The sequence below is a fragment of the Austrofundulus limnaeus genome, unplaced genomic scaffold (assembly GCF_001266775.1).
Source record: "Austrofundulus limnaeus strain Quisiro unplaced genomic scaffold, Austrofundulus_limnaeus-1.0 Scaffold44, whole genome shotgun sequence".
Taxonomy (NCBI): Eukaryota; Metazoa; Chordata; class Actinopteri; order Cyprinodontiformes; family Rivulidae; genus Austrofundulus; species Austrofundulus limnaeus.
The window spans coordinates 2193090-2205083 of NW_013952446.1; the positions used below are offsets into that span (position 1 = coordinate 2193090).

The window sequence follows — 11994 nt, forward strand, 5'->3', positions numbered from 1 at the left end:
TGCCAGCCATATGAGACAACCTCGTCCATATGATGCCCAGATTTATCAAATTCATCTTCAACATGTCTGGAATACTCCATTGATGTGTAGCAACTCATTTCTTGACATCAATACTGATGATGGACCACTGTTTTTAAGACAAAGGCCAGAACATTCTGACAACATAAATAAAGTTTAACAGTTTACCTCCATCTCTGACATGTGTACATCTATTTCATATTGCATATTTATTAATGGTATGGTCAAGGCATTTCAAGCAGCACATGCATTGCACCGTATCCCTTATAATAGGATGCATAAAGAAAGAATGCAGAAAAGTGCATGGTTTCAAAAATTTAAATGTTTTTGTACTTTTTGAATTTTGTCCATTTACCAAATTTTGGTGTGAAAGCTGCACGCTCTTTGATGCATTTTTTTTCCTGGTGTTTATTCATTGAAAACTGGCAGCATTAAATCAAGATGTGTCCGTGTGTGTTTGGGTCTGTGGTGCAGGTAATTTGTGTTGTGGGAGCCTAAATATGTTTGCACAGTCACATTATGAGGCCGTGTCTTTGCCAACGTGCACATAAAAACACGTCTCCATCTCATAAATCATTATATTTTCACGTAAAGACATGATTTAAGGTCTGGGTAATGTTTGGGCAGGGCAAGCAGTAGTTATGGTTAAGATTAAAAGAAACCTCCAGGAAGTGAATGTAAGTCAAAGAAAATGTCTGAAGTCATGGATGCACAACTGCGTGTGTGTGTGTGTGTGTGTGTGTCTGCCCAGTGAGTGGACCACCCCAAACATGGACTCAGCCTTTGAGCTTAACAAAATTGATTGCTCTCTGATCAGCCCTGGTAATAGTTAAGGCTTCAAAGGCACCTCAGGCTGCCAGCAGTTATTTCCGACCCCAAAATCTCAGTCCCAGCTTTTGGAAAACATTTCAAGGTTTAAGACTGGAGCATTTTTATCCTCGTCACTAAAACAAGTCACCTTCTTTTTTTTATTTACCTCCAAACGCCTAACATTAAACCCGGTTAACCTGGAAAAACTCCTTTTGCAGTCACATTCAGCGTAATAGACAAAGGTACATGGCTGTAAGAGGTCTTTGTGATCTTCCTGCCAACCTTTGTGTGTTCTTCTGTATTTGTCTTTCTTCACACGGATCCATCCTCTTACGGTCAGCAACCTGCAATTACAGCCCGTGAGCTTCCTCCGCTCCTCTGACAAACACTGACACAAATAATTTAGTGTTCGTTGAACACAGTTCTTGTCGGACGGAGAGAAGAAGTTGGCTAAAAGAAGAAACTAGCATGTCTAAGGTTTACGACAAAAACTGAAGAAGAAGAAAATGACTGAAGCAAGACAAGTTTTTATGGTAATGGTGCACTTTATTCTGCTCTCATTAGCTCATCAGAGGAGGTAAGTGTTTGTCAAAGTATTTTTTTGATTGATAATATAAATGGTTGGTTTTCAATAATATAGGCTTTTAAAAGAATCTTTTGTCTCTGCCGTCACAGGTCTGTGGAGGGTAGACAGGACAAATTGGGTCACACAAAGACGGGACTCAGCAAATTTAATCGGACTATTTCCTGTTCTTTTAAATGGAGGAACGTCGATGGCATTTGCCAGCGTAAGACGTTTGACAAAATATTGAAAGAGCAACTACACTACAGGTTATTGTGAGGGGAAATGGAGGCTCATTTGTCCATTTTTTTAACCCAACTCCTGATTGGTACTCCATCAGAAGGACTGGCCTGGTCTTGTTTTACCTATGCACAATCTAAAATTAAAGCAAGTATTTCACTGCGACAAGTCCAAGACACAAAATCTGTTGAAAAAAAAAGCCCACAATTTTTTAGTTGGAATCACACTGAATTGACACATTTGTGTATTTTTGCACGATTGTTTCACAAATGCCAAACAAACCTTGACAAAACTTGGGCCAAAATTTGCCAGGTGCAACTGTCGCACATTTTCTCAACAAAACTGCCAAATTGTTGACTCTTGCAAATACCATTTGACAGTGATGGGAATGTTTCATTTTATTTGCCTTCCTTTTTTAGGGTATATTTGCCTTGACAAAACTCATTATACACTTTTTGCCCATAGCTGCTCACAATAAACTGTACTCAGTGCAAATACTTGAGTATTTTCCTGCTGACCAGATGAGACACATGGTCCTGAACAAATGCTCATATTGGTTTGTGTCTATTAGATGCAAAGAGAGGCGTTCAATTGTTACTATTTAGTTTTCACTGTTGCACAGCAGAAAAATAATGATTTATTGATTTTATTTGATTTATATTTTTATTCTTTGTAGTTTACATAAGTCACTGGCCTCCACATGTTTCGCTTCATATTCTGTCTGTTGTGCTCCACAGCAGCGTGCAGGAAGTCCTGTGGAAATGGAAAATGCGTGAGACGAGACAAGTGTTCATGCTTCCCAGGGTATGAAGGATCACAGTGTGATGAAGGTGGAGTGTAATTCCTGAGACCGTTGCCAGACTCATGTTTTCAATTTCTCAACCATTACCTGTGTCCTTCTGGATCATTTACTGTGAGGATTTCTATCTACTGCTTAAACGATGTTCCGTATTAACTCCAGATGTGAACGAGTGCGGTTTGCTGGAGAGACTGTGTTCCCAACGCTGCGTGAACACACCCGGTAGCTATCGCTGTTACTGCGAACCAGGGTACACACTCAGTGCAGATGGATACACCTGTGTCAGTGAGTAATTTCCTCTTTTATATTACCTTTTCAAATATGCAGTGCAGACACACATATAAAAAATACATCATAAAACATTTCAGCAGTGAGCAATCAGTTAATTGTTTGTGCCTGTGTGTTCATGTGTTTGTAAGCAAAAAAATAAAAAAAGAAAAATCTCATGAGTCACTACTTGGAATTTGATGAGGTTTCCAGAAAGTACTCATTGGATGTGCAGATCAACATTTCGAGATTTTGAGTTTGGTGTGCTGAGCTCTACACACTGGGTGACACTTTGCCAACTAATCAATGGAGACAGCTCTGTTAATTTGTTAGCAAAATATCCCATAGGCCATAGGAAACTCTTAGATTATAATTATTTTAATCTAATCTGGATTCAAATCAATTCTACTGTTTTAGAAAAGAAAGAAAAAAACTATATTACAATCAGTTCAATAGAAAAAAACAATGATGTGATGATGAGTCTTGAACTCTAAGCGTCTCACAATATTGTACAAAGTGTTGGTCATTTTCAAGACAATAACAAGTTTCTCAAAAATATATTGATCTAAATAAAAATGATGATTAGTGAAGCAAAGGTGAATTATGGAAAATGTTTGATTTTGGTTTATATTAGTTCAGGTATTGGTGAATGGACAGTGTGTCTCTGACTTTGGCTCCCACCCTAGCCAGGTTTTCCCTCTCTGTCTTCCAGGAGAGACCACATGTTTCGCTCTGCGCTGCCAGTTTGGCTGCCAGCTGGAGAAAGTGGGAGTGGGTCAGTGCCTGTGTCCCCCTGGCCTCCACCTGGCTGTTGATAACAGGACCTGTGAAGGTAGTTTCTTTAAAGAAACATGTCTGACTGTCAATGATGTGGCTCTCTGATCAAGGGGCAGATGTGACTCAAGAGAAGAAGACTGATCTACCAGTCCCCATCCCCACCATGTGCAGCCATTAAGTTTTTTGTTGTAGTTTTATTGTCCCTCAGTGAGGAAATTAATTCCCTGCATTTTTCCCATTGCACATGTGAGCACACGTGAAGCAGTGGGCTGCCGCTTTGAGATGTCTGACGAGCAGCTGAAGGAGTTAAGTGCCTTGCTCACAGGCCCAGAGTGTGGCAAACGAGGGTTTTTATTTATTGTCGGTCTGGGGAGTTGAACTGGCGACCTTCCGATCCCGGGCTCACCATCTCTAACTTCTGCACACACGACCCCTTAAGTTTTCCACTTACTTTATGTTTATGTAGACTGTACATGTAAATACAGTACACAAACTGCAAGATTAACAAATCCAGGTAACTTCTTGTCTTCACATTTCTGCTACAAACCAAACTTGAAAATAACTATTTTGCTTTGAGGAAGGGGCGAGGCCACAGGGTCATTGGCCCCATCTGAAATCTGATTGGCCCCCTGAAGTGCCCCTGTCCTTTCACTCATCTGTCCTTGTTCAAAAACAATTATGGTGGCTGCAGTTCCACTTCCAACCACTAGTGGCGCTAAAGAGTCAACTTGAAGCAAGCTTACAGAAGTTTTTTCAATTTAAACAATCCTGTAGAAAAAGGTTATTTTTACTGACAAGGATGGCTAGATTTTCTCACATTGTGCGTTTGAGAGTATTTTATTTGTGTACAGTAAAAATCATGTAAATTTATTAGGAGAATTTACTGCGCAAGCTTTTACAAGTGTTTGAACACGTGTGACTGAATAAATGTATAAACCTTATAAAAAGGGGAGTTCTGTGCAAGGACGTTGAACAAATAATTGGCCCCTCTATGAATATTGTGGCCCCTTACACTGAAAAATCCTAGATCCGCCACTGCTTTGAGGATATGGCAACAAACATTATCTAAATGGTTATGCTGTTAGGCTAAAATTACATTAGATTTTTACATTCTTTATTTTTCAGCTCAGTGTGTAAGGTCGAACCTCAGGTTTTGAAACAACAAACCGGTGTAAAAGAATAACACAATATTATATTATGTATCACATTTGAATATGTTGTTTTTTGAGAAACAATTGTTTTATACGCCTAAAAACAACATAATAATGTTTATTAGCACTCCTTTGACCTGCCATTAGCCTGGCCTGAATAAAGACATTAACCTCTGTCTTCATACTTTGTGCTCTGGCTGATGTAAAGCTGATAATATCTGACTATTTGACCGATTACTTCAAATTGAACAGAATAGTATCCTATAATAATAATCCAAAAACCAATTGGTTTGTTGCCCATGTGCTTTCTCAAATATTTGGATTTAGCATAAATTAAAGAAATGAGAACTATAACCAGACATATTAGCAAATATTAATGTAGAATATGAATAAACCTGATTTGTTTTGCTGTCATACTGATATTCTTGGCACGTATTTCTAAGAGAGTAAATATATGACAAATGTTACATAATCAACAAAACCAAGAGATAAATTTGAAAAAGACACAGAAGTAGCTCTGTTGGTGTGATTTGCAAGAAACAACTTGGCTGAAAAAAAGTTTTCCCAGTGAGACAATAAATTTTCTTGTGTCTTATTGTCTTGTTGTTCTGTGCTGTGACTGTTCATCAATTATTTTTGAGCTTGCTCGGAACTCACCAGTGTCTACTGATGCCTGCCTTTAAAAAATCACCAGTGGGGGGTTATCCACAAGGACACAACTCACATTTCACCGAGTGGTGTCATAAATAATAAGGTAGAAGAACTTTATATGTTTTGCTGTGTTTATTTGGGAAAAAAAAACAGCTGAAGAGCACTGTTTACCTACCACATGAGCTCAACTGCCTGCAGCAAAGTCACTTGTAGCAACCGATTGTAAAAAGGCCTCTAATTAACAAAAAACCCATTCTGGCCCTTTATCAGAGTTCGCTTTGTGATCCTGGCTAAGTCAGCTCCTGTCCTGTAATAAAAAGAACCTCACTAACAGCTGCGAGTGAGACATTCTCACACTGTGGGTATAATTTGGGTGGGAGCAAATCAAAGTCTTAGTCAGGAGGAAGTAAAAATTTTAGTACATTCTCTTGTTTTGTTTTGGTGTTTTTAAACAAAAAATGAAGCTATCTTGAAGATACAATGCTCACTATTTAAATAAAAAGTCCTAAAATCAGTTCATTTTGAATTTTATTAATTAGAGCTGAAGTAGGGGAGACCGGGGATGGTTGTAACTCTTTTTGCTTTACCATAATGTCGGTTCAGATGTTATCAGTCCATTAAATGGATGTTATTAGCAGTTATCAGTCCCATAGACTGGCTTCAAACTGTCCCGAATGTGCCCCCTAGTGGGTTATCCATAAAATGGCTTCAGGCCCTGTACCTACTAATACGTTGGAAGGCAACAATCTGACGGTCTACTTTAACCTAGCCCAGGCAATTTTCTCTAAAATTAACGTTAGTGGCTTCATGCCTCATTCTAACCAGCTGACAGTTTGAAGCCATTCAATGGGACTGATGACTGCTAATAACGTCCATTTAAAAGACTGATAACATCCGAAGCGGGTGTACCATACAGTATATCTCTCCTTGATTTTAGAGTTCTCAAACTGTTGTACAAAATGCTCACGTGTCTTTACAAATGGTACTGATTGAAAATCCTATAAGTATATCACAGATTTGGTGACTTAATGTCAAAAACACAGATGCTTTTTGTTACAACTTACCTAGTGGGGTAGGTTGTAACACATGCTGGGGTGAGTTGTAACAATAAGCCAAAAGAAGCAAAAGTAGAGGCTACATTGTGGATTTCATTTTACAACAAGATTACTTGAGGAATACCCAGAACAATGTTTGTCACTTTTTTCAAATAAAGTAGTTCTCTCCCCTGGCGAACTTGTCAGTCAAGCGGGGCCAACCCATAGCAGTCTGCTACTAGAGTCAAATAGTTATAAGATCTTTTCTTGTGCCTCAGAAAACTTTGCTAGTTCTGTAACAAACACTGGTAAGATAAATGGATCCCTGTTCCCTCAGTCTGTAGTGATTTGCATTATCTCATCAGTGTGTATATGGCATTCTTTCTGCACAGATATGGTGAGTTGTATTATAGTGTTACAACCCACCCCACACCTGTCAGCCATTGTTAGCTTTATTAGCATTGTGCTTTGAAACTAGCTGAGGAAAAATCATCACATTTTGCTTGAGAAGATACCTTTTTAACTTAGGTCAGTTTTATGATTCTAGATGTAACTGTATAGGCATCAAATAAACATTTGGTAAAAAAAAAAATAAATAAAAATACTTCCTTACCTCAAAATCATTTTTTTTCTCATTAAAATTTGAACACACCAAATTTCAATCCTGATATCCTCCATGTAAGGTTGGGAAGTGAGTGGCTTAATATTGAAATAATCACATGACTTCTATCTGCTCTCTAAATTGTTGAACTGGTGGCGTTACAACTCACCCCACGTTACAATCATCCCCCGTCTCCCCTATTTGTTTATTCTTGTTTTTTTTCACAGCAGCATTCATTTCAGAGCTTCATGTCACAGAGTACTTGTTGTTTTAAGAAATGGCAACAAAAGTGCTCAGTCCTTAAAAGACATGCATTTGTGTGCGTTCAAGTTAACTAAATTAAACGTTAGTGTGAGTTTTTGCAAATGTAAAAAATTGACAATTCAACTGCAGTTTTTGTTGTTTTTATTTTGTTGTTGTCTCACAGACGTCAACGAGTGTCAGGATCCTGATGTGTGTCCACATCAGCGGACCTGCAGGAACACTTTTGGCAGTTTTCTTTGTGTTTGCCGGGATGGTTTTGTGATGGGAACTGTGCACGGCTCTGTGGAATGTCGAGGTAAGGAAGAAAAATACTTAAAAACCCAAGCATCAGAATGATGCACAACTCCTTTACCTTTATAAATAGGAAAACTTAATTCAATTTATTGTGGGTTCATTATGGTTTTTCTCTTTGAAATACTGCTTTCATCCATCTAAACGAAAGTTATGTTAAGTGCACCCAATGCATTTCATGCTGGAGGTTTTATCTAGGATCATTTTATATTGAGAAATGACACACTTGTAACCATTTGGGGTCAATTATGAAAACACTCTTATGCACAGAATGATGCAAAATGCAACTTCTTGTGCAATCTGAATGAGTCTCAGCTACTATCTAATCAGATTTAATGAAAATCTCAACATTCTCATTAAATGTCTATCTACACCTGATTAACTTTTAGAGGCAACCATTCAAGATGGGTACAGTTAAATTATCTTGGCAAACACAAAAATGGGTATAAGCTGGATAAATTTACAGATTTCAAGCTGCATAAAATGGATGTGTTAGTGGCTAAGTAATTGAAAACCCATACTGTCCTTGACGGCTAATCGTTGTTCAACGTCTTGGCCTAAAATTTCATCATTAACTTTTAGAGTCAACTGTCTGAAAATAAATGTTGAATGTACACCTACAACTTATTAACGTTTGGAGTTTATCTAATTCAAGATGTCCTCCGCAGCCAATCCACTTCAGCCTCTAAAATGGCTATAACATCATCAAATTTACAGACATCGAGATGAAATCTGATGTGGTATTAGCTAAGAATCGTTGACAATATATACTTTGAACACTAATAACACATCATGCAAGATCTTCTGATATTGCATGAGATAGCTGGTAATATCATTTTGCGAGGTTTGACCAAAACAGTGCAGCATGCCATCAAAATCATTAAGTTTGTTGATATTTTGCATTAATATTTGTTGATATGTCTAGGTAAAATTCTCAGTTTTTTAAAATTTGTGGATTTCTTTGATACATATATACTATATTTATTTATTGTAAAAAAATACGTGTTGGATCTTATAATCCTCCAACATCTAAAGTGACAGATGTGGTTTTCAGAATTCCTCCATACAGTTACGGTGTGCTCAGGAACAAAATGTCAAGTCATAAGAAAACGTTTTTCCTTTAGCCTTTCGATAAAACATTTGCAGCTGGCAAAGTGGAGATCGTGGCAGCTAAAGCTTCTTGCTCAATTCAAACCAGAAATGTTCGGAAAACCACTGAGCCGCAGGATTTTTTTTATTTTTTTCTTCTCGACACGTTCAGATCTGTTCCCTGTCTGGGCTGCACAACGACTGAAAGGATCCCAGCACATCCCCACATGTTCTTCTCATCTGTGCTAATTGGCAGCGAAAGAAGGGGGTCTTGTGGAGATGTACTTGGCAGCAGAGCACCCATGTTTATTTGATGAGTACTTGTGGCTCACCCACTCTGCTGTGGACTCACCCACGAGTTGTTTTTGTTTTCATCTGTACGATGAGCCAGGCAGAATCATCTTTCAAACAGGTTTGAAGAGATAAAGAGGCTTTTTCTTGCGCCAAACATTTGCAGTGTTTATTTATCATCAAGACAATCTGGTTTATTTTTATATGTCAGTGTAACTTCTCTGTTTTTTTTTTTTTTTCAGAATATGAACAGTTGATTATTACACAGTTTTGTTTTCAAAACTACTGAGGTCAATTGCTCTAGTTTTTTTACGGTACCCTACGACCAATATGGGGTTTGGCAAGAAAAAATTATGAGACAAGATGTCAACTTCATTTTTCACATATTTACATCTACAGTATCTGCTTGAAAGAAACTAAAGAAAGTTGTTCATTTTGTGAGCAATTTCTCATTAAAAGGTATTCATACATGTGATTAACGTCTTCAAGCAGTCACAAATTGGCTTCATAAACTGCCAGACTCTCCCAAAGTTAACCTCACATTTCTCCCATTTTCTGACTCGTGAACATTGCATTGAGAAAACGGCCAATTCGGTGACCATTTTAAGATCATTTCAAGTGAATTTGTTGCACCGTACATTCAGCATTCTAGCATCACAAGGCTCTGTGATTAACACAAACAAACTGTGAACCCTTGCAAACCTTTTAAGCTATTTCTGTTTTTGACCCTGCCCACTTTTCCCTTCAGATCACAGCTTAAACTGAAATCTCTTAGATGAAGAAAACAAGTATTTGCAGGCCAGTGAGGTCAAATGGCAAAATCTGTCCAGTTCTGGCCCATACAATACACTGAAAGTCAGTGAATGGCAGCCATTTCGCGGTTCATGCATGGCGCCAGCACCACATAAACCAAACCACAACTGGGCCAGTTGTGGTATTTCATCTTTAAAACAATGCCATCATTGCCAGACCTGGCTCACATCCAGATGATAAACCACTCGTGATGTTAAGGTCTTGTCATCAGGAGGCAGGCGTGACATTGTTTTTACAAGCTAAGGACTGGTGACTAAAGACTAATTACCATTTCATGTGATCTGTCTGTTTCTTTACATCTGCTCACCTAAAATTGTGGTGTTCTGTTGCAAGAAAATGCCATTTTAAAGGTGTGAAGTAGATTTCAATGTGGAAATCTGGCAAAGAAACCTGGGATGATGATCTCTTCTGAGTCATGACAAACCCAGGTGCTTTGCAGTCACAGTAGCTCTCGTGATCAGGATGCATTTCTAATCTCTACTTCTTTTCTTCCCCACAGACAAAGATGAGTGTTTAATTGGAAGTCACCAGTGCAGCCGTCATGCTCGCTGCATCAACACGGTCGGTTCTTACACTTGCCACTGTTCAGACGATTACTTTGGCAACGGGCGCACCTGCAGGCTCAAGAGGACCCCACAGTCTAAGGCTGTCATGTACTTCAACTACAAACTCTCCAAAAGGATGAAGCCCATAGATCCCTATGGAACCATCATGCCTCAAAAAAGGAGAACTGGAAACAATGAACATCAATTTAAGAGACTTTCAAAGGACAAGTGTTCATAGATCCAGTTTAGATGTAATATTATGTGGTTCAGATGGGAATTTTCTGATCTTTATCCTTGCAGAAGGGTCATTATTTTATACTTTGTGCACACCTTTGGGATACTACACTCAGGACCAATTAAAACAAAGGCCGCACCTTGCTTGTGTTTCTCTTGGATGTAGAGCTGAAATGAAACACTGGATGTTTCCCAGCGTCCTCACCAGTGCTCCAGAGGCACAACACAAAAGGCCATTTCTAATGACTGGTAAGGCATGAAATATTCTTTTTTTATGTTGTTGTTGTTGTTGTGTGATGAAAAAAATGCAGTTTTGTGCGATCCCAGACCTGAGAATTTGTCAATAAAAGGCTGACCTCTGGTGGATGGATCAGAGAAGATACTGAAGGTGCTTTTCTTACTGTATTTTCCAATAAAAATCGATGACACACCTGGAACAGATGGGCTGCGTTTGTGGGGGGCTAATAAACAAAACGATGTTTGCGTACCTCTCCGTTCATCCTCTCTCTGTTGTGCCACGGGGGAAAGTTTTCAGACCATCCAAGTCACATGCAGGGCAGACTACCACACAGCGAGAGAGCACAGACAGGTCAGGCCAACGGAATACCAAGAATCCTGTCTGTCAGCAGCTGTCTGGAAACCTTCCTGCATTCAGAGAGCACTGGAGCGAAACTGAAGCTTTTTTTATGTTTTCCTTAGATCAATTTTAAGTTTCTTTCCATGTGCGACAATTACGCCCCTTGACCCAAGCAGAGGGAGAAATGCCATGCTGGAGGAGAATAACAGTAGAGGAGATGATGGTAGAGGGCACTATATGTGTTGTGTCAAGGCTTCAGTTGTAGACCTTTGATGCACTGAGGGAGTCAGGGTTTGTAGTGAGAACAAGCAGCTGCTGCCTGCTGAAGGGCCCTGCCACTGACCCTATTCATCCCAACAGCAGGTGTCACATCAAGCCCCCCGCCTCAACCTCATGCTCATAGAGTCACACATGTGGGTCCTCTGGCACACACACACACCCGCGTGGAAAAGCACTGAGTCGCCACACACACGTAACTCGGTGTGGGTATGTGTGTGTGAAATAGGGGAGGCAGTGGGGGGTCGTGGAGGGACCTGGAACTACTTACAGAGAACAAAGAGTGAAATCAGGAAAAAAATGCAGCCTCTTAGAATAAATCTCACCACAATGCTGAGAAAAATCCCCAACCTCACCCCCAGAAACACATGAAAAACCTGGTGTCTTCTTTTTTTTTGTTGTTTTTTTTTTTTCCAAAGCGGTCAAAAGTGTCTCACAAAAGCAGAAATAGAAAACATTTTAGATAAAAGAATCCAGGCCCCATTCTGGAAAAAAAAAAAGGACCTCACACCAAGTTGTGTGTAATTCCACCCAGAAACTGGTTTATTTAGTACAAGAAAAAAAATAATAAGATTTAATGCCAAAGCACTTAAACCACAAATAAAGGATGACTAGGGGTGTGAGTGCTGAAATGGGCAAGGGGGCGTGAAAACGGGAACAATTTTTTTTTTCCTTTTCGACCACTTATTTTCTGCTTCTCTGTT

General features: G+C 39.1%; 1 protein-coding gene across 1 annotated transcript; it reads left to right on the forward strand.

Moving 5' to 3' along the window:
- The first annotated feature begins 1187 nt into the window (after nucleotides 1-1187).
- Nucleotides 1188-10874, forward strand: LOC106517104 (nephronectin). The gene is made up of 7 exons (XM_014007818.1): nucleotides 1188-1405; nucleotides 1504-1616; nucleotides 2368-2460; nucleotides 2592-2714; nucleotides 3409-3528; nucleotides 7338-7469; nucleotides 10158-10874. Exons 1-7 carry the CDS (start codon nucleotides 1335-1337, stop codon nucleotides 10439-10441), a joined length of 936 nt encoding a protein of 311 aa, XP_013863272.1. The 5' UTR covers nucleotides 1188-1334; the 3' UTR covers nucleotides 10442-10874.
- The last annotated feature ends 1120 nt before the right edge of the window (nucleotides 10875-11994 follow it).

What these genes read in the sequence shown, in the direction of transcription:
- LOC106517104 (XM_014007818.1), top strand. Translation starts at nt 1,335, where the DNA reads ATGACTGAAGCAAGACAAGTTTTTATGGTAATGGTGCACTTTATTCTG. An exon ending in AGGATCACAGTGTGATGAAG is followed by an intron (nt 2,461 to 2,591) that starts GTGGAGTGTAAT and finishes TATTAACTCCAG; the next exon opens with ATGTGAACGAGTGCGGTTTG. An exon ending in AGATGGATACACCTGTGTCA is followed by an intron (nt 2,715 to 3,408) that starts GTGAGTAATTTC and finishes TCTGTCTTCCAG; the next exon opens with GAGAGACCACATGTTTCGCT.